The sequence below is a fragment of the Podarcis tiliguerta genome (genome assembly GCF_965153285.1).
Source record: "Podarcis tiliguerta genome assembly, chromosome: 4".
NCBI lineage: Eukaryota > Metazoa > Chordata > Lepidosauria > Squamata > Lacertidae > Podarcis > Podarcis tiliguerta.
This window is the reverse complement of record NC_139537.1, coordinates 16012299-16037511: the sequence shown is the minus strand read 5'-3', so window position 1 is coordinate 16037511 and position 25213 is coordinate 16012299. Positions and strand designations below refer to the sequence as shown.

General features: G+C 47.5%; 1 protein-coding gene across 4 annotated transcripts in view; it reads left to right on the top strand.

The window, feature by feature from the left end:
* SMCO4 (single-pass membrane protein with coiled-coil domains 4) overlaps positions 1-25213 on the top strand; it is a 50210-nt gene that overhangs the window by 5027 nt on the left and 19970 nt on the right. Inside the window, exon 1 of one of the 4 annotated variants that reach the window (XM_083436955.1) lies at positions 22124-22269. The exons of 2 other annotated variants lie outside the window; for them this stretch is intronic. Coding sequence is in view for 1 of the 2 variants with exons in the window: in XM_083436954.1 (XP_083293080.1) it covers positions 22257-22265 (9 nt within the window). In the remaining variant the exon portion in view is untranslated. Of the gene's footprint in view, positions 1-22123; positions 22270-25213 lie in introns of those variants that run through there. One more of the 4 variants, XM_083436954.1, reaches the window with a different exon arrangement.

The window sequence follows — 25213 nt, the reverse complement described above, 5'->3', positions numbered from 1 at the left end:
GCGTTTCAGAGATCTGGGGATGGTTGGCCAGGGAGCCAAGACGCAGCCTCTTTTCAACATCTGAAGGGCAGAAGGCGGAGCAGACTTTTGCTTCCTGTTGTTCGAGAGGGCAGGGCTAGGATCAGACGGCTAGAAAGTCGTGTTTTTCAAGGCGACTTTAGGTTCCTGAAATTCGTTCTGATTGTGCAGATAAAATACAACAGATACAGTGGTACCTCGGGTTACATACGCTTCAGGTTGCATATGCTTCAGGTTACACACTCTGCTAACCCAGAAATAGGGCTTCAGGTTAAGAACTTTGCGACAGGATGAAAACAGAAATCGTGCTGCGGTGGTGCAGCGGCTCCAGGAGGCCCCATTAGCTAAAGTGGTGCTTCAGATTAAGAACAGTTTCAGGTTAAGTACAGACCTTCGGAACGAATTAAGTACTTAACCTGAGGTACCACTGTAGAATTCTACAGGCTTTGTTGCTCTAGCCCGGGTCCAAGGATCTCCAGGCATTCACCTCCAATGGTGGAGACGTCAGCTGCCATACTGGGCATCTTCACTTGGTCGCAAATGGCCAACAGCCGGGTGCAAAGTGCGCCTGTCACCGGGTGAATTACAATCGCTGCTCCAGATGTTTTGAACTTGCCATGGCTGGTGCTGATGGGAACCGTAGTCCAAAACATCTGGAGGGTGCCACATTGACGATGTTCTAGAGCTGACGATGTGGCCGTGGTGCCTTTAAGACCAGTGTGAGTCTTTAAGGTTCTTGGCTCCCTTGCCCTGGTTTTATTGGATGCTGGGCAGCTTGACAACAGCACGTTAACCATGATCCAGGATTTAATCAAACCCTCTTTTCTCACTTCCTTTTTTAATTTCAGTCATTCGGCTAGCACCCCGTGAGGCTCCACATTACGGAACGTGGGGAAAACAATACCCTCGGATTCTTGGCTGCCATCACTAACACAGATTAAAAACCCCACAATTTGCTAATGAGAATGTGGGGGGGGGGGGAATGGGCAAATCTAAGAGGCAGGCAGGTACTCCCTCCCAAAGACATTTACCTGGCTGCTGCATCCAGCACCCGTAGATATTTGGCAACCCGGGCAGTTGCACAGTTGGCCCATGTGGTTGGTTTCACTCTTTAAATATTGCATAAGGGGAACTCTGTTGCTTCTATACCTTTATTGAGGCATTGTGATCCTACGGAACTAATTATAGCCTGGAAGTGGAAGAGAATTTCACATACAGTGGTACTTCGGTTTGCAACCGTTTTGGATTACAACCATTTCAAACCCTGAAATGTGTGTCCCTTTTTTTGGATTACAGTGGTACCTCAGGTTAAGTACCACAAAGAACCCCAGTGTCTGTAAACTAATTCACATATGCCATGGCTTGTAATAAACTTCTGAAAGATGTTATTCCGCTCTTCACCTCTTTTTTAAAATTATTGTTTCCCTAAGAAATTCCACAGAATTAGCCTTGTTTCACTGTCAGTTTGTACTACAGTGGTACCTCAGGTTAAGTACTTAATTCGTTCCGGAGGTCTGTTCTTAACCTGAAACTGTTCTTAACCTGAAGCACCACTTTAGCTAATGGGGCCCCCCACTGCTGCCGCCGCACCGCCGGAGCACGATTTCTGTTCTCATCCTGAAGCAAAGTTCTTAACCTGAGGTAATATTTCTGGGTTAGTGGAGTCTGTAACCTGAAGCGTATGTAACCTGAGGTACCACTGTACAACCCATTTTTGGGGGGGATTACGACCAATTCTTTTTGGAGGCCCCGTTGGTGAAAGCGCGCCTTGGGTCACAACCAGTTTTGGTTTACAACCGGACTTCCGGAACAGATTATGGTTGTAAACCAAGGTACCACTGTAATTGCATTTTGAACATTGCAACCGAGTCAGATCATTGGCCCATTGTTCTCAGTGCTTCAGGGGTTTCCAAACATTTAAGGTTTGTGGGCACCACTCCCTTTGTTCTCTACTCTCCCCTCTCCCCCCAAAAACAGCGAAAATGTGTACGTGCTCCCTTTGCTTTTTCAAGAGCTCTGAGTATAAGATCCCGTAGAATTAACCTGAGCCTTGGAAAGCACATAGAGTTGTAAAAGGAAGTGGGAAAGAGGGTCACTCTTCCAACTTCCTGTTTCAGCACTCTGTAATTTTCAAGGGCAAAAAAAATGTAGGCATCTCATGGCCAAGGGGGCAGTGAGTTCTTCCAGCTGTTTTGGACTACACCTCTCATCAGGCCCACCCAGCATGGGGATTATAGTCTTAAAAAAGCAACCGAAGAGCCACAGATTGGTGAAGATGTTGGAGAACTTCTAGATGTTGGAGAACATTGGTGGCAAAGCATTTTTCTTGTAAGCAGAAGGACCCAGGCTCATTCCTTAGCCTTTTCAGCTGTGGCTGGGGATGTCCCTCCGCCTGAAACCCAGAAGAGTCACTGCCACTCAGTGTGGACGGTACTGAGCCAGATAAACTAAAGGTCCAACTCTGTCTAAGATAGCATCCTGCGTTCCAGACCCGTTGCTTAAGATGAGGTTGCTAATCTAGCAAGCGTGCGTAGATCTGCTCTTTAGCTGTTTGGTGGTACAGTTGCCGTCGTCCGAAAATAGTTCTTAAGTGCTTTGAAGAGATTAAGCGGGGCGTACTTGGGAAAGAAAAAGAGAGCTCCATTGTTAGGCTTTAAGAATTAAATGTCCTAAACCGCCAGAATTGTTGTAATTGAAAAGGAAAAAAAAAGGGGGGGGGGATCAGAAGGCTCATATTAACACAGCCTCCTAAAGAATGTCGGGAGATTATTAAAAGGAGAACCCTAATAATTGGCAGGATAATCCGCTCTTAATGTGAGCAGTACAGCTTTGCTTGAGTTTCTAGGCACAGTTTGGCAGTTCGAAGAGGGCACAGATGTGAATTGTTTATTGAGCCAAGTTTAATGTACAACTTTCTCTCCTTTTAAAAAATATTCCGAGTTTGACAGCTACAATGCACAAATGAAAAAAGAGCCCTTCTTTTTTTCTTTTTGTAAATCGCACACTTCCTTAATATTAACAGATCTTACCCACCCGCCCCAATAATACTTTAGTTGTGCCAAAAGCCCATCGCAAAACATCCGGCCTGTTGGGCGAACACGAGTCCTTGCGGGCTTTTAATGTCTGGAGGAGTGATCTTGTCAGTAGCGCCAATTCCATCTGTTGTTGGATGCTTCCTTTGAACTGGAGGTTGATACTATCCGGGAGATTAAGTGTCTCTTGAACTCATAAACTTGAAAGATGTGGCTCAGTGCTTTAGATCTGAAAAGGAAATATGATTTGGTCCACTTGGGTTACATAGTGGCTTAGGATTTGACTTACACAACTTGCAGCCCATCAAGTTGAATGCAGCAGCTGTCTAGCGTTGACTGCCAGGTGTATGACAACACATGCACAGCCTGTGTAGTAGTAGTAATAATAATAATAATAATAATAATAATAATAATATACATTATTTATATGCTGCTCATCTGACTGGGTTGCCCCAGCCACTCTGGGCTTCTCCCAACAAATCCTAAAACCACAGTAAAACATCAACCATTAAAAACCTCCTGATACAGATGTCTATGGAAGGTCCTAATAATCGTTTATCTCCTTGACCCAGAGGGCGTTCCACTGGGCGGGTGCCACTACTGAGAAGGCCCTCTGCCCAGTTCCCTGTAACCTCACTTCTTGCAGCGATGGAGCCGCCAGAAGGCTCCCGTAGGCTGGATTCAGTGTTGGAAATTAGCCTGGCGCCTTTTGCACCTGGCTGTAGGCAACTTGCAACAGTCAAGATCCAAGGATCTTGGTATGCATGAACCTCCAGATGATGGAGATGTGGGCGCCAGGTTAGAAATAATACCACATTCTGTGGAATTCTGTCTGCCTGTGATGTTTTATCAGAATGAATTTCAGGAACCCAATTTTTTTTCCCCTGTACTAAAAACGGGGAGTAGCTCTAACCAGCCGCCTTGTGCTTCTGTTGCCTTTGGACCGCTGTGTGTTCCTGAAGCATCAGAGAGGGAAGGCATAAGTGGAATGTGCCTGATCTACCCTCCCAGTCACTTAGTCGGGCGCTGCTTGTGTGTGCTTGGAAATGCAAGGACTGTTATTGTGGTGGAATGAGCAAAACAAGATGTGGGCTAAGCAATGTAATTACTTTTTCAAACACTCAAGGCCCCGGTTAGCTTGCTGGCGGGAACATACCTAGAAGTGTTTGTCATGCGTCAGGCTCTGAGACGACGAAATGGGATCTTCTTGCCCCTAGATGAAAGAGGCATGCAAAGGAGGTGCTGTGCTCAGGTAGACGCAGTGAAGTGCAGTCTCCCCTTTGCTGTAGGCATCCCAGATAAGGACAATACCTGTAGGTGCCCTATTGGAGTTGCTGAACTCATTCTTCTGGGCTCTGTATCTACGATAGGGCGGTAGGCATCGCAGCAAAGAAGTGTGTTCAGTGTTAGAAACTCAGGTATAGGCGCCAAATGGCTCCTGAAACCAGGGTTACAGTTGCCAAAACAGAATGTCTAATTGACGTTTTCAATACGACTTTTTGGTTCCTGAAATTTGTTCTGATTGCGCAAATAAAACATCATGGGTAGAATTCTGCAGGATGTGCTGCTAGTGTGTGAAAACGGCCCAGATCCAAGCATCCGCAGGCAGGCAACTCCAGTCGGTGGAGATGTCAGGATTGCCCTGAACACCACCATTTGGTAGCCAAGCTCCAAACCCAAAGTCCTGTTCCAATGCATTTTGGCTTGCCTGCCGATGATATTGCTGATGTCCCCTTCTGGTTCTGCGAGACCAGGTGGGAAGGGAGCTTGTTACAGCAGGAAGGGGAGAAACCCTGTCTTCTTCACCAGCTGGACCCATCTCTGCTTCTTGGCCTCCCTCCTCTTCTGCTTCCTTTTCTACCTCTGATTTCGCACTTCCCTCTGCCACAGCCTCTTCTTGCTCACTAAACCCCGTTACCTCTTCAGCTTCTGACACCTCCACTCCCCAGCCTTCTCCCTCTGACCGCTCATCGTCACCTCACCACCACTTCCCAGGATCTGAACCTTCTTCCCTTGCTGGTTCCTCCCATCATAACTCTGCATCCAACCAGTCTGAGACAGTCCTATCAGCAAACTCAGGTGGTGAGTGCCATTAAAACACAGGAACCATTTTCGAGGCTGAGGGCTGCATTCCCTTGTGGGAAACCTTCTAGAGGCCACTCCTTCTATCTGGGATGGTCGTCCTCTTCCATCAAGCGCGCAGCTTCGGGATGTACGCACATGGAGCGGTGAGGGAGGAAGGAGACACCTGCCTAGCCAGCCAGATCAACCGAATCAACCCTGGTGATCAATGGGGTGATAGATGTCGCAGCCAGATCGCCCTCACATTACTTCACATGAGATCATTACCCCACTCTTACCATCCCAGGCCGCCCATCTGAGGCCACATTGTTCTTTCTTTTATCAGATCAAAATGATCAGACAACAGCAAAGGTTGCTAGGTTTATCGAGGGTGCAGTGAGATTAAGGGCCACTAAGGGACGCGGGTGGCACTGTGGGTTAAACCACAGAGCCTAGGACTTGATGATCAGAAGGTCAGCGGTTCGAATCCCCGTGACGGGGTGAGCTCCCGTTGCTCGGTCCCTGCTCCTGCCAACCTAGCAGTTCGAAAGCACGTCAAAGTGCAAGTAGATAAATAGGTACCGCTCCAGTGGGCAGGTAAACGGTGTTTCCGTGCGCTGCTCTGGTTCTCCAGAAGTGGCTTAGTCATGCTGGCCACATGACCCAGAAGCTGTACGCCGGCTCCCTCAGCCAATAAAGCGAGATGAGCGCTGCAACCCCAGAGTCGGTCACGACTGGACCTAATGGTCAGGGGTCCCTTTACCTTTATCTGAACGATAACCTTGGTCATTTGATTCCCCTTTTTACCCACTGCTGTCTTTTTGTATTTGTATATATTGCTTGTTTTATGTTGCTATGGCCGTTGGCTAATGCGAATAAAGTTTATCTATCTATCTATCTATCATCTATCTATCATCTATCTATCTATCTTCTAGAGGCTACATGTCATGTCAGAGGTGGGCATGGCCAGAGGCCATAGTGAGCAGGGCAACAGGTGGGCCTCTTAGCTTTGTGCATCAGTTGAATCCCTGACTAAGGACAGTGGAACCCCTGTGCAAGGACTTTTGCTTGTGAAGTGGGGGCTTCCCCCCATCCTCCCCCTGCACCCCCCCCCGAAATTAGTTCTGGAGCGGATGCTGGAGAAAAGCAGAGATCCAATCGTGAACAGTATTATCAAAGCATCAGTGACAGTGGCGAGTCTTGTGGGTCAAGGAAAGAGATGTCTCTGAGATATCTGAAGCGGCTGGTGGCTACTGCTTCACTTTGGAACGTAAGTAGAGTTCTGTGCTGGATCAGGCCAGTGGCTCACGTTCTCCAGAATCATGTTCTCCCAGTGGCCAGGCAGGATCTTGGCGAAAGCACGGCACACTCTCCGTTCTTGGCCCGTAGCCGCTGATAAACAAATCAAGCACGAGCCTCGTGGCTTCCTTAAAAAACAAAACTTCGAGACCAATGACCGTCGCTACCGTAGCAAATTAGATAAGTTAATTAAGACCAACTTGGCCCAGTTCTTCAGCACGGCTGTGTTTCAGCCATCTGCAGCTCGCCCGCATCTCCGTAGCCATCTGGTTAACACGTTTTGTTAATCCTTAACTCCTCTCCCCTGCCTTCTGTTTAGCGTGGATTGTAAACTCTCTGAGTGGGGTCTGTCCAGGATGCGGTGCCTAGCAGTTGGTTCGTACGTGGGTAAAAGCGTCTGGCAATCTCCCCTCCCATGGGTCTCCCTCTTTGTTTAGATTCAATCATTCCTCTCTGCGCAAGAACATTTCCCTCGGCACGTCACGGAGCTCCTCGCGTGCTGTTCTAGGATGCCGTGCCAAAACCAATTGTGCCGAGAGCTGTTGCGGTTGCCTGCAGCGCTGAGGGCTTCCAGACGGGCTTGAGCTTATGAGTTATTTTGGAAATAAATTAGCCTCTCGATGGCTGTCATCATGCCTATAGCGAGAAGCGATCGCAGGAGAGCCATCAGAATCTACGGGCAGAGGAAGGGGGACGAATGGCAAGTTTCCGGGCATTATATACTTTGGAAAGTCGTGGGAATGCTGGGAACTGTAGTTTAAGGGTGCCAAGAGTTGTCAGGGAGACCACCAACTGCATCTTGTGGCAGTGAGTGCCATAGGTCCCCTATCCGTAATGTGAAAGTCATCCATTAAGTCCTGAGTCCATTGTCGACCAGCTTCAATGAGCGAACCAATTTTTTACGGTTAGAGAAGGGAGAAATAATTTCTGCGTTCAATGCCATTGTTAATCTTACAGATCTCTGCCCTATCTCCTTTCAGACGCATTTCCCCCCCCCAAGCTCACAGATGCTTTATAATCTTTCCCTCAGGGAAGACACTCCAATCTTTCTATCATTTTAGTTACTCTTAGAACACCAGGAAGCTGCCTTATGCATTTTCAGACTATTGGCCCATCAAACTCTGTTCTACAATGAGCCAAAGTCTGCAGTTCCTTTCTCTCTCCCCCCCCCCCTTCTGCTAACAAACTTCATAGAACCAGCTGCATGGAATTATCAAATAAATCCTTAATCTGCAGGCTTAAAAAGTTTCTTTCTAAACGGATAAGATTATCAGAGACTGGCAGGGAGGAGGGATAAATTCTGTGGCAGGTTTAAGCAAAGTAGACGGGGACTGTGTGTGCAGGCGTGTTTTGCAAAAAAGCCGTAAGGGAAATGCTTTAACGTTTGTGCCGAGATCCCAAGCAACAAGGCTGGAAAACATCGCAGCCTGAGACCTTGAATAGCCACCACCTGTTTATGTAAGTATCTCTGGGATCTGTGGGCCAATGGTCTAACTTAAACTTAGGCAGAGCTGGTGCACGTATTTTGTGCCCATATAGACATACATCCTCTTCTTGGTAAGCCTATTGTGGATTTTTGCATATACTGAAGATTCATGCCTTACAGGGGGTCAGACTAGATGAACCAATGTGTCCCTTCCAACTCTACAATTCTATGAAATCAGAAGTGCCCCTTCAGCTTTTGTGCTGCCCTGGCCGCAAGGAGGAAATTGGAAGCTTCCACTTCCTGCCGTTTAGGGTCTGGATGAAACCCTAAGTTGTGTCTCGTCTCAATTATGGTTTGTTAAAACCACTTGCCACTTGGGGTATTGCCCCCTCTTCTGGGTGCTGCTGTTTCATAAAAATATTGATGCACTGGAACATGTTCAGGAGAGTTTGTCATAGTTGGTGATGGATCGGGAGATGGGAGTTCCATAAGGAGCACTGGGTATGTTTAGTCTGGTGAAGAGGTCAGAAGATAGTGTTTCTCATGTATGTGAAAGCCTGGCTCAGAAGGTGGAGCAAATCTTGTTTTCTGTCATGGGTAGGAACAGGGCCTGATTTAGTTTTGATGAGGCCCTATGCTACTGAAGGTAATGGGGCCCTTTATATCTCCAGCTGTCCTTTGTCAACAACAAATTGTCACTGTTTTGTGTGTGGAATATATGCTATATGGTAATTTATGGACCTAATCGGTATCTAAAGCCATTTGCACATAACAAAATTTGTATTTTATCAAAGTAATTTGTTTTTTATCTTATATTTTGGAAATGTACATCCAGTTTTTCCCCCCTTTAAATTTTTTTGGGGCCCCCAATCGAGTGAGGCCCTAAGCCAGGGGTCTGCAACCTTTAAGACAAAAAGAGCCACTTGGACATGTTTCCGAAGAAAAAAAACACCTGGGAGCCACAAAACCATTGCGACATTTAAAGCATGTGCGCCGCTGCCCTCCGATCTGACAGCAGGTGGGAAGGTGACGTCGGGACGCTTCGTGACTAACGCACGCACCACCCCCATGCGACGTCACAGCCAGTACAGCGCCCGCCACAGTGGGGAGTGTCGGGGCGCACAATGCGCCTCCTCCCCTCGCTAGTATCTGCCCCGGAGCCACGGCAAAGGTGTAAAAGAGCCACATGCGGCTCCGGAGCCGCGGGTTGCAGACCCCTGCCCTAAGCTATAGCTTGTTTAGCTTATACAGTGGTATAACTCGTACCACAGGTCAGTTCTTAACCTGGAACTGTTCTTAACCTGAGGTACCACTTTAGCTAATGGGGCCTCCCACTGCCGCCACGCCTCCGGAGCATGATTTCTGTTCTCATCCTGAAGCAAAGTTCTTAACCCGAGGTACTATTTCTGGGTTAGCGGAGTCTGTAACCTGAAGTGTCTGTAACCCGAGGTACCACTGTACATAAATCCGGCACTGGTTAGGAACCAAACCAGCAGGTTCAAATGACAAGAACTCTCTGATTGCACGAGTTGCTCAGTAGAGTTTACTGCCTCTGAAAGCTGCAGACTATTCTTCTTTAGATTTTTTGTAAGCGGATTCTGGATGGCTGTCAGCAGGCACCAGGCATATTTTGCACCTGCCTTTTGACTACAGTGGTGCCTCTACTTATGAGCACCTCTGGTTACGTATCCTTCGTGATACGCATGCGGCAAACCCGGAAGTATTTTTCCAGGGTTCGCCGCATGCGCAGAAGCGCTCTACCGTGCTGCGCACATGCGCAGAACAGGCACCTCCGGTTGCAAAAACCTCGGGAACTGACCGGAGCTCTGGAACGGATCCTGTCTGCAACCGGACGTACCACTGTACTTGTGACCAAGATAAGATCCTGCTCCCGACATCACCAACGTTTGGTGGTGCATGCCTAGGGACCATTGGATCTGGACTGTTTTCACACACTAACACCCCCATCCTGTAGAAATCTCTCAGTTCTGTTTTATCTGCCCAGTCGGGATGAATTTCTGGAACCAAAATGCTTTTTCTGTGCATCCTCAGCAGGAGCAGTCACCATTAAGAAAAAGAGGTCGGAATAGGCCAATCTATATGTGGACTGGGTCAAGTGACTTTCCTTCTTTAAGTTCTCAAAGCTCTTAACCTAGCTCAAAGTTATCATCTGAACCAGCCAGATGTTTCACTTAGAATCAATTACAGTCAGTCCATCATTTGGAAAACAAGACTTTCAAGCCATCTAGCCCCCAAATGGCAACTAGACCAGGAGTAGGCAACCTAAGGCCCATGGGCCACAAGTGGCCCACGGGGGTCGTTTAACCGGCCCACGGGCCGCCCCTCAACCGAGCCGCCTGCTAGGCGAGTCCCCACGCGCTACGCTAAACTGGTGCAGCGTGGCACAGGGACTCGCTTCTGTGGTGCCGGATATTGCGTCTGCGCAGACGCCGGAAATTGCGGCCACGCGTGCAAAATCTGGCCCACAGAGGTATCTCCGCTGGAGTGAACCGGCCCAGGCGAGGTAAACCTTGCCAACCCCTGAGGTAGACATTCCGCTTTGGCAACTATAACCTTGGTTGAAGAAGCCATTTGGCACCTAGCTCCTATATCTTGAGTTTCTAATACAGTGGTACCTCAGGTTAAGTACTTAATTCGTTCCGGAGGTCCGTTCTTAACCTGAAACTGTGCTTAACCTGAAGCACCACTTTAGCTAATGGGCCCAAATTTTACCACTCTCCAAACCCAAACTCAGGATGAAAACACGGAAGCCAAAACTGGGGGGAAATATTCCAGCATTGCTCCCACCCCTATCAAATCATTTGGGGAGCATGCGGACTGAGAGTTATTACATTCCTACTTTCCCAGTGACAAAGCTTCTGGCACATTGATTGAGGCGGAAGACCGCTTCTCCCCCTCCTTACCCTTTTGAAAATAAGATAAATAAAATCTAGTACCGCTCTTTATTCTTTGCGATTTCTTTGTGCAAACAGAGAAAAATTTGAGCAAAGCCTTTGGAGGGCGCGAGGTGTCGGGAGAGAGAGAAAAGGGAACGCTTTATTCGGAAATTACTAGTCTTCTGCCATAAACAATGAGTCTCAAGAATGCAAATGAGTTTCACTAAAAGCAAAGAGGTACAAGCGCCTTTCCTGGGAGAGGATGAAAGTTGAAAGTGGGAGGGAGGGTCGAAATATATATATAGGAGATGAAAGGCAAGAAATCGAAGTCTAAAATCGAAGTCTAAACAAAATTAAGAGGGGGAGAGTCTACGCTGGGCGGGAGCCGCAGAAACCATGAGATTAGCAGTTTCAAAAAAAATTGTGGAAGGCTGGCTAATAGGTAGCACTTGGGGAAGGGGGACAACTTAATATGAAACCAAGGTGGGGAGCGAGGGGGTGGAAATACAATTAGCGGGCAGAAAATGGGATTTTATAAGAAAACTGAGTGGGGAAACAATTTAATCCACGCTGAAAGAGAAGCTCAAGAGGCATCAAGATATTTCAGAAGGATCTCGGGCAAGGAGATGCATGTAGCTTAGTGGTAAAACACCAGGTTTGCATGCAAGAGGTCCCAGCTTCGAATCACTCATATCATGAGTTGAAAGGAGCTCAGATGGGAGAAGTGGGGAAGTCCTCTGTCAATATCCATGGAAAGATGCCCTCAAACTGAGCTAGGTTGAACCTGGTGTAAGGGACCTTCTCAAGCTCACGCAGCTTTTTTTCAAACTTGCATGTCATGTCCTTAGAGGCAACCCGTGCATATGCTGTGGCTGGATAGCTCAGTCAATAGAGCAGGAGACTCTTCATCTCCGGGTTGTGGGTTCGAGTCCCATTTTGGGCAAGAGATTCCTGTATTGCGGGGGGTTTGGACTAGATGGCCCTTGGGGTTGCAATGCTGCAATTCTATGATCAGGCGCACCGGTCAGCTGGTCACAGCCCTCCCGCATTTCAAACTTTCGTTATTAATATTATTATTTATTGAATTTGTATCCAATGTTCTCAGGGAAGTTATACTGTTGTGGAGATATGGTGAGGGGTTGGGCTCTCTATGGCCATTTTCTCAGAAGAAAAAGCACAGTACATCAAATTTGTACAGTGGTACCTCGCAAGACGAATGCCTCGGAAGACGAAAAACTCGCAAGACGAAAGAGTTTTTCATTTTCTGAGCTGCTTCGCAAGACGGATTTCCCTATGGGCTTGCTTCGCAAGACGAAACGTCTTGCGCCTTTTTTTTTTAACCGCCAACGCATTCCTATGGGAAACCGTCAATACACATTGGTGCTTCGCAAGACGAAAAAACTCGCAGAACGAATTAATTTCGTCTTGCGGGGCACCACTGTACTGCAAATGAAGAAATTAAGACATTTAAGAGTCAACTAGGTTTGCTAGGAGACCTCTCGGGTGAATACAAGCTACATATTTTATTTCCCTTTGACTCAAAAAGGTTATGCCACTCAAAACGGCTGATTTGTTCAATTCTATAATATCACAAGACAATATATTCTTTAAATATGTCTAACGCTTAAACAGAAAGCTACTGACTACCTGTATCATCTGAGGTCTCTGCCTGTGTCTGGCTGTTCCCTCAGTGCGTGAAGAGTTCATAGGCTTTCACTTCTGCATTCAATTGACCGCAGCTTTATGATGCTGGATTCCCTGATCATGTAGGAAATCCATGTTGTAGAATCCCTGCCTGACAGCCAGTACAGTGGTACCTCGGGTTACAGACGCTTCAGGTTACAGACTCCGCTAACCCAGAAATAGTACCTCGGGTTAAGAACTTTGCTTCAGGATGAGAACAGAAATCGTGCTCTGGCCACGCGACAGCAGCAGGAGGCCCCATTAGCTAAAGTGGTGCTTCAGGTTAAGAACAGTTTCAGGTTAAATACGGATCTCCGGAACAAATTAAGTACTTAACCTGAGGTACCACTGTATATTACCATATACCAGCCCAATCTCTTTGTCAGAGAGCGGCTGCGTGCTTCTCAGCCCTTTCCAGTTTCTCCTCACCAGGGGAATTTAGAGGAGCAGAATGCAATTACCGGGGTTGAATTGTAGGCAATCGTTGATCAATAGGTATTTTCCTTATAATCAGTCAGATTCTCTTGTTTGCCTTAGTGTTGTGTGGCTCAGCCAGCGACAGGCTCCGGTACAGGGCAATCAAATTGCAATCTTGCTAACTCCACTGTCTGTGCCACTTGCTGTCCATGCTGTTGGGTTATCAAGTATTTACGAGAAAGAAGTGCTAACTTTAACATCTTCAAGTGCCTAAGGTGAGAAAAGATTTGTTTTGCTGGGCTGATTCATACCCTAGTTGCTCGTTTGCAAGCATGATGCAGAGGTGCAGCCAGTGCGGTGTAGTGGTTAAGAGCGGTAGTCTCGTAATCTGGGGAACCGGGTTCGAGTCTCCGCTCCTCCACATGCAACTGCTGGGTGACCTTGGGTCAGTCACACTTCTCTGAAGTCTCTCAGCCCCACTCACCTCACAGAGTGTTTGTTGGGGGGGGGGAGGGAAAGGAGAATGTTAGCCGCTTGGAGACTCCTTAAAGGGAGTGAAAGGCGGGATATCAAATCCAAACTCTTCTTCTCTTCTTCTTCTTTCTGAACGTGCGGCAGTTGTGCTTCTGGCATTAGTGATTTCTGGCACATGGCCACGAGCCTCCTTGAGAGGCACACTTCCTCTTACAGTCATACTTTGGGTTACAGATGCTTCAGGTTGCGTTTTTTCGAGATACGGACCGCCGATACATGGAAGTACCAGAATGGGTTACTTCTGGGTTTCGGCAGTCGAGCATGCGCAGAAGCACTAAATTGCGCTTTTGCACTGAATCGCAATCCGCGTGTGCGCAGATGCGGCACTGCGGGTTGCGGATGTGCATCCTGCGCGGATCATGTTCACAACCCAAGCATCCACTGTAGTTGGATATTTTCTGGTGTGGAATGTACCTGTATGAATAAAATGGACATTCCTGCTGCTCTAAAAGTACAGGTTCATACTTGTGGCAGAGTGGTCATGTTTGCACAGCACAATAAGCCAGGGTTACTGGCTAACCATGGTTTTCTGGTTATGAGCAAACACACAGGCAGTGTTAGAAACTGAGACAGAAAAGCTAGGAGCCAAATGGCTCCTGGGACCTGGGTTGTGGGTGCCAAAACAGAATGTCTAGTCGCCAATTTTGGGGGGAAGTCGGCAAAACACTTTTTATTTATTATTTTGATAAGCATGAACTAATACACAATTAACATAAGTGACAAATTGTTCATATCACATTTTAAACAGAATTTGTTAATACATGTTTAATTTGGTGTTTTGCAATAAAAAAAATTGGTACCGTACTTCAGTTTTCAAAACACTCTTACTCTTTATTCTTAAACTCCTTAACGTATTGTCTATCCTTAACATATACAGTGGTACCTCGGGTTACATACGCTTCAGGTTACATACACTTCAGGTTACATACACTTCAGGTTACAGACTCAGCTAACCCAGAATTAGCACCTCGGGTTAAGAACTTTGCTTCAGGATGAGAATAGAAATCGTGCTCCGTCAGCGCAGCAGCAGCAGGAGTCCCCATTAGCTAAAGTGGTGCTTCAGGTTAAGAACAGTTTCAGGTTAAGTACGGACCTCCAGAATGAATTAAGTACTTAACCCGAGGTACCACTGTACTTTGAAGCTTCAGAGCACATACATTTCAGTAATCCTTGAGTGTCAGCCAGGCGCCAAAAAATGGCACCCTGACTTTCGTAGGTACTTGCAAATGGAGGATCTTTAGGCGTGAAATGCGCCTGGCGCCTGCTAATTTCAAACCCTGCCTACTGGTGGACCCTGCTTGGCTCTTCCTGTGGCAGAAGTGGAATGAACTGACAATGGATAGCTCACTGAGTGGAGCATGAGACTCTTAATCCCAGGGTTGTGGGTTTGAGCCCCACATAGGCCAAAAAGATTCCTGCATTGCAGGGGGTTGGACTCGATGGTCCTGGTGGTCTTTTCCAACTCTGCAGTTCTGTGATTCTATGCAGGAAGCCACAATTAAGCTTGTCTTCCTTTGATGTCTGAGCCTAGGATAGTTGGTTGTTGCTCCCTTTTAAAAAAGCAGGATCGCTACCCAGCCTTATACCATGCTAGTTCACAACAAATGGTGATAAACCCTAGTTTATTGTGGTCCGTGAACATGGCAGTGTCTGTCTCTCCATGAAATGGATACCAGTTGCAAATACAATATTAGACAAACTTGCTAGCCGCCGATTTAAAAAAAATTGAGTAATTAATGTTTCTCAGGTGATTACCCCTTTGCTGTTGTCCCTGGATTTTTGCACCTATTTCAAGAAAAGCGTTCTACATTTAAACCACATTAATGGTGTAGGGAGGCAAAATAAAATTAACACGGGGTACTTCATTTGAAAGCTTCGTTTACAGATTACAAGCTGAATTAATACGGCAAATTAGATCACTCATTAGGGCATCGGAACATTTTCCAATATAAATGGGAAATTATCCAATGCAGATTGTCCTAATTTGCAGAGAAGACTTTTAATTTGATTTTTGATTTATTTATTTATTTTTGAAAACCCATATCGTTTCCTGCCACCCTAGAAGCTTCCACAGGTTATTCCAAGGGGCAGCAAACTTTACTGCGCCTCAGGCCGGTGTCTCCAGCGCCGATCGCACGGAGGGCATTGGAGCGCGTGCCCATACACATGCTATTTCCGGCGCACATGCTATTTCCGGCGCACTTCCGGGTCAGAGGAGCACTGGATATAGCTTGTGTGCATGTGCGTGGGCCTCCTGCGACCTGGGTGTGCACCAGAAATAACGCTTGCGCATGCGCACAAGCTATTTCCAGTGCTCCTCCGACCTGGAAGTGGGCAGCCATGCATCGCTGGTAAGAGCGGGCAGCAGGGGTCGCCGCGGGCTGGATAAACAAGTCCCTCGGGCCTTATCTGGCCTGCGGGCCTTAGTTTGGGGGCCCCTGGGTTATTCTGTTCTAAGAAATGTGGACTATGACAGCTTTCTAGCAACAGAATCCCAGGCAGCTAGTGATCTGCAGAAGCTGTGAAATTGATGCTTAGGAAATCGAAATAATTCTCTTTCAGCCATCATACCTAAGGTCACAGCCACCCCATATTTTTTAAACTCTGTTATGCCACTTTTAAGGGACGCGGGTAGCGCTGTGGGTTAAATCACAGAGCCTAGGGCTTGTCAATCAGAAGGTCGGCGGTTTGAATCCCTGCAACGGGGTGAGCTCCCGTTGCTTGGTCCCTGCTCCTGCCAACCTAGCAGTTCAAAAGCACGTCAAAGTGCAAGTAGATAAATAGGTACCACTCCAGTGGGAAGGTAAACAGCGTTTTTGTGCTCTGCTCTGGTTCGCCAGAAGCGGCTTAGTCATGCTGGCCACATGACCTGGAAGCCGTACGCCGGCTCCCTCGGCCAGTAAAGCGAGATGAGCGCCGCATCCCCAGAGTCGTCCGCGACTGGACTGGATTCGAACCGCCAACCTTCTGATCGGCAAGTCCTAAGCTCTGTGGTTTAACCCACAGTGCCACCCGCATCCCTGCAGCAACTCATATCAGAACCTTAAAGTTGGCTGGGGAGCAAGTTGATAACTTGTGCAGCATCTCCAGGAAAGGTGTTACATGTGTGTGAATGGGTCATAGAATTGTAGAAGGGGACCAGAGGGTCATCTAGTCCAACCCGCGGCAACCTTTTTGCCCAGCGTGGGGTTGGAACCCACGACCCTAAGATTAAGAGCCTTGTGCTCTGCCAACTGAGCTATTCTGCAGTAAGTAGCCCAGCTGTGGCATTCTGCCCAGGTTGCCGTTCCCAAACCAAATCGACAAGGGCAGCTTCACACAGAGACCAGTTGCGTTGAATGATCTGTGGCTTCTCTCGTAAGAACACTAGATTGAGAGAAACACTTTCTCTGGGAGAAAAAGTGGCCTTTGGTCCTGCCCGGCACAAGCTTGAGCGGTCAAGTGATAACTTGCGCAATGGGTTTCAGATCATTTGGAGACTCCGTTCAGCCCAAACTCTTGAGTTTAGTGCAGAAATAAAGGAGGGGAAATGGTGTTGTCTGTTGTATTACGATGACACAGCTGGGTGAATCGCTAGAAGATGAAACTCTCAAAGTTTGACCAGTGCTTGCTACCGAGAGAACATTGTTTCTTCAGCTGCAATGAGCCTTGAAATACCAATTGCCTAGTAAAATGAAATAAAGAGGTAGAATTTGTATCGTATACAAAATAAGAAACACTTGAACGCGGGCTCCTTTTTAAATAAGATTTGTGAAGAGGATTTGCGTCTTGATCAAACATTTATATAGAGTGTTCATTAACTGCTTCTTATTGAAAGAATACGGGGTGGGGTAGAAAAGCAGGAATAAAAAGTAATCCCGCCCCCCTCCGCAGCATATTAATGTAATTTAAAACCAGCAAATAACTTATAACAATGTGCAAGAAGACAAAAGCAAATTAAAAATGCCCAAAAATACCCCCTTAAAGCAGGCATGCCCAAAGTCTGCTATGGGGGCCTAATCCAGCCCTCAGGCCTGTTTTATCCGGCCCCTGTGGCAGTTTATTTATTGGGGTTAAATCTCAAAAAAAGCTCAAGAAGTTCAATCCTAAAGAACGCTCAACAACCTTGGTCGGCCCTCACGTATGTTCACTTCATCAAATCTGGCCCTCTTTGGGAAAAGTTTGGGCACCTTTGCCTTAAAGTGAAAAATGGGGCAAACAACTAAGGGCAGTATTCAACTAAACTATTGCATTAGTAGGGCGAGTACTAACACTAGTGCAAGAGGATTCCCCCCCCCCCAAAGAATCATGGGAAGTGTAGTTTCCCCCTCATGGAGCTACAATTCCCAGCACCCTTTACAAATGGCAGTTCCCAGGATTCCTTGCAGGAAAGCTACACACTTTAACTTTAAGTGCATGGGTGCACATGCGGCTGTGGGTTGCTAATCTGGAGCAACAGCTAGAAGACTGCTGTTTCCTTCGTTCTGGCAAGGCCAGCCCTAACAGTGGGTCGAACAAGGCGCCTCAGGCGGCAAATGCAGGAGGGGAGAAGCACAGGTGAGGGGTTGGTGTCTATGTGTCACATAGCTTGCCCCGTGCCCCACAAAAAGAGGGTGTGGTCTTGTCGCCAGTGTTGAAGTAAGGTCCAGCTCCGTCCAGTTTGCTCCAGATACTTGGGCGTCATATCCTCCGCCTCAGGCAGCAAAATGCCTTGGACCAGCCCTGTTCCGTTTAGCTGGAGCTGCCCTTTTGGGAAGGGATCAGAGCTCTGTGAGGCAAAGAACACGGTTTGCATGTGGAATGGGTTGTGGGCACCCCCCAAAAAATACCCATTCCGCAGAAGGAAAAGCAGGCGGTGCTCAGAACCCTTGCCTCCAAACAGGCAACTACACCACACTTGAAAACAGATGAAACAGACCCAAAAAGCAAGCAGCATCCCTAAAACAGGCAACCTTCCCAAAAAATAAAAAATGCAGTTGTAGAAAAATGAGAGGGGCAGACAGAACCGGAGGGCGCCATGGCGTTTTGTTTTGCAAGTGGGATTTATGGACCTTAACCCACCCCACCCCACCCCACCCCCGATGCTGGTGGCTGTTTTTTTTTTTTTGCTGAAAAGCACCTTAATTTAGAACGCTGACTCCCTGCGTCGGAAAACCTCATCAGTATACACTGGGCAACTGAAATCGCCACAGGAGCCTAGGATAAGCCTGTCCTCCTTTAACTCCAGAACAGTGCCCATGATTAATATTTATACGGAATGCTTTCATGTTTCCACAGCAAAATTGTCTTTCTATCAAAGGAAGTGGTGAGTTTTCCCTGTTGAATCTGGGGTGTGTGTTGGGGGGGGGGGAACAGAGGGGTGGAGAAGGGATGAGATCCTTTTATATATATATATATATAATGGTTTTCTGTATCTGAGACAGACATCAAGCACAGGGAGGGGGAAAACACACACATACCAGGCTTTTCTCTAATTTGGTGTTTCATTTTGTGAAATTGCCTATGCGGAGAAAAATAAAGCATTTACATGTATATGAACCAATGTTCACCAGCTCTTGGAAGGATGCCAGCACTCCCCGGGCCCCAAGAATGCTCTACGCTGAATGAGTAATAATCTACTGTTGTCAGTCCTGATTTATGGAGGGCTAGGCGAGAGCAAGTGTTTGCCGTCTCAAGTCGTCCCGCACTCGGCGCGTCATCTCTGCAGTGCTGGCTTTCAAAAGTAGGAACTGGGAAAGACCCGGATATGCTTGAGTGGACCCAAGAGGTGGTTACGGGAAACTGATTTCACATGTAACACAACAAGGTGTAGCTGTGCATGCCAATTGCTGCTTGCTTGGAACAGCCTTGCGCCTTTTATTTGTGTTATTTCGCGTGCTTTGTGGGTACGGATTTTTTTTAGCAGGGGAGAGCGGCAGCCGTCAAGCTGGCTGGATCTTACCTGAGCCAGCTGTTGAAAAGACATGCGCTCAGCATCAAAGAACCCGGAGCCCAGGAATTCCTTTTGAGGACCAGATTTGAACTCACAGTCCTTTCTACACAAAAACCCGCTCCTGTCCCGACCAGAGCTTTCTCCATCTCGGCTGAATAATTGGAGGAAGTGCTATTGTTCTCATTGCGAAGCAGTTTGGAATCAGGTCCTTGCCAGCCTACTTCAAATCGCCCAGAGTTCCTAACCTACCTTCTGTTTTAAAATGTGTTCTGAAAGCCGTGAGTCATAACCTGTGATATTAAAAATCTGCCTGTAGTAGTTATTTTCACACATTCGGGATATCACTTGTGGATAATTATTGAGTAATAAGCTGACAGGTGTCATGACTCGCCCTTAGAAATAAGTTCTGTTGGAATTTTAATTGTTTCCTTTGTTTATAATATCTCCTTTTTTGGGGTGTGTTCAGCCCCCAAAAGTCCCTCTGTTGTCTTTCAATTATAAACTTAGATAAACACACACACACACACAGCATTATGATAGAGCCATTTAATACACACTCAGAAGGAAAACAGAAATTTGATTCAGATCAAATGCCTGGCAGAATAGTAAACCTGCCCAAAAACCGCCTAGGATGAAGCTAGCTGGAGCTTGCGAGGAAGGGTGTTGGACCATCTTGGGTCCCACAACAGAACAGGCCCTGTTCGGAGTCCCAGCCCACTGTGCCTCTGAAGGCAACAATAAAAGTCCCAAATGCAGAATGCAGTGGGTTGTTGTTGTTTAGTCGTGTCTGACTCTTCGTGACCCCATGGACCAGAGCCCGCCAGGCACTCCTGTCTTCCACTGCCTCCCGCAGTTTGGTCAAACTCATGCTGGTCGCTTCGAGAACACTGTCCAACCATCTTGTCCTCTGTCGTCCCCTTCTCCTTGTGCCCTCCATCTTTCCCAACATCAGGGTCTTTTCCAGGGAGTCTTCTCTTCTCATGAGGTGGCCAAAGTATTGGAGCCTCAGCTTCAAGATCTGTCCTTCCATTGAGCACTCAGGCCTGATTTCCTTAAGAATGGTTAGGTTTGATCTTCTTGCAGTCCATGGGACTCTTAAGAGTCTCCTCCAGCACCATATTCAAAAGCATTCTTCGGCGATCAGCCTTCTTTATGGTCCAGCTCTCACTTCCATACATCACTACTGGGAAAACTGCAGTGGGTAGGAAAGCTCATATGAAGGAGAAGTGGTCCTTTAGATATCCTGGTGCCAAGCCATTTTGGGATTTGTGGCTAGTAACCAGTTCTTGGAAACGAACTGAAAGCCAGTGGTGTGTTGAACAAAACTGAATCAATACACATCAGCCAGTGCTGTTTTTCAAGAAAAAACAGGTGCAGGAACCCACCGTGAAGTTGTTGCAGTAAGCCAGCGGGCGACTTGGGGCAGACCTTGAACAGATGCTGGTTTGACAACAGCCACGTTCACTGCCTAGCTGGTTTGGGAGTCGCCCCTGGTTCTGGTGAAGGCCAAATCAATGTGTCCCTGACGCTCTCATTCTCTTAGATTTGGGCGGATGGCTAGGGCAGCTCAGAATGGCCATTGCGCAAGTGCGCACACATGCAACAGCAGAGGCCTGGCTAGAAAGCTTCAGGCCCACCGCCACTACACGGGAGATGGGTGGAAGAAAAGGAAATTGGCCCCGTCCTGTAGCTTGGAAAGGAGCAGCCAGGAGTGAAGTGGAGTCCTTGATCTTGAAAAAGTGTAGACTCGCACACACTGCCTGTTTTGACTTGGAGTGTTCGTTTTGGGCTTCCCAGAAGTACGTAAAGGCAAGAAGCGGACGGGGCGAAGCACCTGCCTGCAATGGCACACACCTGCGAGGTGCCGCGACTGCGTTCTGGTGTGTTGCAGCTGAAAAAAGGCACTGGCGGCAGCAACGCCTCAACAGAGCCCTGTGACTGAGCGCATGCTGTATAATCTAAACTGGATGTGACCTGGAAATGATGAAAGTCTTAAGTGTTAGCTGCAGGATAATTTTGATCAGGTGAAATATTGGCACACTGACTTTTGCTTGCTTTTCTACTTCAGTAGAGGAACCAGCTATAGCCAACTAAATAATAATAATAATAATAATAATAATAATTTATTATTTATACCCTGCCCATCTTGCTGGGCTTCCCCAGCCACTCCAACAAAATATTAAAATACAGTAATGCATCAAACATTAAAAGCTTCCCTAAAACAAGGCTGCCTTCAGATGTCTTCTCAATGTCAGGTAGTTGTTTATCTCTTAGACATCTGGTGGGAGGGTGTTCCACAGGGCGGGTGCCACTACCGAGAAGGCCCTCTGCCTGGTTCGCTGTAACTTGGCGTCTCACAGTGAGGGAACCACCAGAAGGCCCTCAGCGCTGGACCTCAGTGTCCAGGCAGAACGATGGGGGTGGAGATATACTGGACCAAGGCCGTGTCCAGCGTGTTGTTGGAGAGAGATCACAAATGATGGGTGGAATGTTGTTGTTGTTACACTCCCCCCCCCCCCTTTCCAAATACATTTGCTGTGCAAGAACCTATTGATTTGGATTATTTTATTTTATTTTTTTAGAAAGCATATTGGTACTCCCACCTGGGTGATGATTGCAGCCATTTCAGATAACCGCACTATCCGAAAGCAGCTTGTGTTGTAGCACGTTGCCACAGAGAGCCAGATCAGAAACGTGTACTTTTCTGGCATGCATCTGCGTGCGTGATGCGGAAGACCTATTGCATTTTTAAAAAGGAGGATAAAGACAGCCTCATTTCCATGCCTGAAGCCAATTGGATGGAGCTGTTCTGATGCCTCTTCCCTTTCAAGCACAGGATTCCACCTGGAAATTCCAATCCTGGCAACAGATTCCCTCAGCAACCAACTATCCGTAGCTCAGTCTTTTTTGCACCAGAGAACCACACCCGTTAAGAGTCTCTTCATTCAAATTCAGGATAAATCAGCCGCGCAGGCCTCATGTTCGCTGTAGGTCAGTCTATATCTTCCTTTAAATATATCATTGTATTTGGCAAGGTTTGAGGTGTTCCCTGTGCCAGGTAGCTCGAGCCCTTGACACAGGCACCCGAGGAACTAAAAATATTATTTCCCTTCACCTCGATATATAACCGGTTTGCAAGGCAAGGTTGAGGGAGAGTTCTATATCTGGCGCAGCGGTTGAAGCCACAAAGCTTTTGGAAGACACACTAGCCTAAGGAAGATGTTTCCTGTCAGCCTTGGCTTAGCCTTTGAAGCGCTGGGGATTTATAGCAGAGAAGAAGTGCTTAATAAATGCGCCCTTGTTTTTCCTTTTAACGAGGATTGTGCCAGAATAGAAACAAGAAAAATTGCCGCAGGCCGTGAAGTGACTCAAGTGTGACGCTGTGAGAAAGCAGAGCAGAAATCCTTGGGTCAGCTGTGGGAAACTTTGCCCCTCCGGATATTTTGCTGAACTACAACTCCCATCATGCCTGGCAAGCATAGCCAATGGCCAGGGATGATGGGAATTGTAGTTCAGCAACAAAGGTCCCCCGTGCCTTCCTTAAAGGTTAAGAGGCCTGGAGAATGTATTGTTGCATTCCAGGAATGACGTGGAACCAACGATGTGCTCCTCTGAAGCTGCATTAGTGCAGGGTTTGCCAAACTTGTTTCTCCAGCTGCTTTTGGACTACAAGTCCCATCATCCCTAGCTAGCAGGACCAGGGATGATGGGAATTGTAGTCCAAAAACACTTTTAATGACCTTAACATACACATGCAAGGTATGCCTTAGGTTAGGAGTAGCCGACAGGGTTCCTTCCAGAGGCTCTGGGCTAGAACTCCCACCACCCTCTACCAGTGGGAGTTGTAGTCCGAAACGCCTGGCGGACAGCCAGGTTGGCAAAAGCTGGCTCAATATCTGTGAGCCGAGGAGCCGTTGCTGCACAGCCAGTGGGAGGTAATTTTCTTTCATTGGTACAGCGACAGGGCGGACGGAAGAATGAGCTGCGGGATTTTGTTCCAAGCCTCCTGTTGTTCTTATTAAAGGGCAATTATGTCTCTGCCTTACCTGTCTATACCAGGCAGAGTCCTGCTGCTTGCTTATTTTTTCTTCTTCTGAGAAAAAGGAATGAATTTCAGCAAAGGGGATTCGGTTTCAGTTTTTGGTTTAGTTTTTTTTTGTTCTGTACTGTCTTTATGTGTAGGATTAAGAGAGACTGGCAGGGATTTGATTGGCCACCTCCCCCTTTTTCTCTCTCCCGGTGGCCCCCCCAAAAAAATCTGTTCTGGGCTGGAGGATCCCCCAATCCTTTTTAGCAGATTTGTGGGGCATGGGGCAAGGGGAGAAGAGAGTAAGAAAGAAAATCTTGTTGCACAGGTGGAGGTCTGTACACCTGTTGACGTGGTTGGAAACACTCCAGCCTAATGTCTACATTAGATTCCCCCCCCCTCCCACCCTGAGAGCCAGTGTGGTGTAGTGGTTAAGAGAGGTAGTCTCGTAATCTGGTGAACTGGGTTCGCTTCCCCGCTCCTCCACATGCAGCTGCTGGGTGACCTTGGGCCAGTCACACTTCTTTGAAGTCTCTCAGCCCCACTCACCTCACAGAGTGTTCGTTGTGGGGGAGGAAGGGAAAGGAGATTGTTAGCCGCTTTGAGACTCCTTAAAGGGAGTGAAAGGCGGGATATCAAATCCAAATCCAAACCCCCAGTCAGTTTCAAATGATTGGCATGTCTCCAGTGTTGTATGTGTGGAGTTTCACTTGCATGGCGGGACTCCCTCTCCTCTCCCTGCAGGCACCCAAAATCTACTTTGCAGGGTCCCCATACCCTTTGGATTTTGAGGGGTTTGCTGGGGGGGGGGCAGTTCTGATGCTCTAGCAGAACAGCACTGGGTACAACCCACTGCTGCCCATATAATAATAGTGACCTGGATTTTGAGGGGTTTGCCGGGGGGGGGGGGGCTGCAAGGGAGAGGAGGGGGCAGTTCTGATGCTCTAGCAGAACAGCAGAATGAGCACCACTGCTGCCCATATAATAATAGTGACAATAACAGTAGTATTTATACCCCGCCCACCTGGCTGGGTTTCCCCAGCCACTCTGGGCGGCTTCCAGCACGTATAATAAAATGTCAAACCCAGAGACCCAGCTCTCTTTCCTGGGTCGATGATGCTTAGAGCCAAGCTACACATGATGTGTCTGAAACAGGCATAGGCAGACTCCGGCCCTCCAGATGTTTGGGACTACAATTCCCATCATCCCTAGATAACAGGAGCAGTGGCTAGGGATGATGGCAATTGTGGACCCAAACATCTGGAGGGCCGGAGTTTGCCTATGCCTAAAGCAGGGCTTCCAGACTTAGACCTCCAGCTGCTTTTGTACTACAACTCCCATCATCCCTAGCTAGCAGGGCCAGGGATGATGGGACTTGTAGTCCAAAAACAGCTGGAGACCCACGTTTGGGAAACCCTGATCTAAGGTGTGATATATATGCAACCTGCTCTGTCTGTCTGTCTAGCCTGGAGAAGAGGAGGTTAAGGGGTGATATGATAGCCATGTTCAAATATATAAAAGGATGTCACATAGAGGAGGGAGAAAGGTTGTTTTCTGCTGCTCCAGAGAAGCGGACACGGAGCAATGGATCCAAACTACAAGAAAGAAGATTCCACCTAAACATTAGGAAGAACTTCCTGACAGTAAGAGCTGTTTGACAGTGGAATTTGCTGCCAAGGAGTGTGGTGGAGTCTCCTTCTTTGGAGGTCTTTAAGCAGAGGCTTGACAACCATATGTCAGGAGTGCTCTGATGGTGTTTCCTGCTTGGCAGGGGGTTGGACTCGATGGCCCTTGTGGTCTCTTCCAACTCTATGATTCTATGATTCTAATAATGTGTGGAACTGGTAATTAACAGAATCCAAGCAGGTGTGGAAGGGGAAATTTAAGCCCCTGGCCTCCACACCTGCT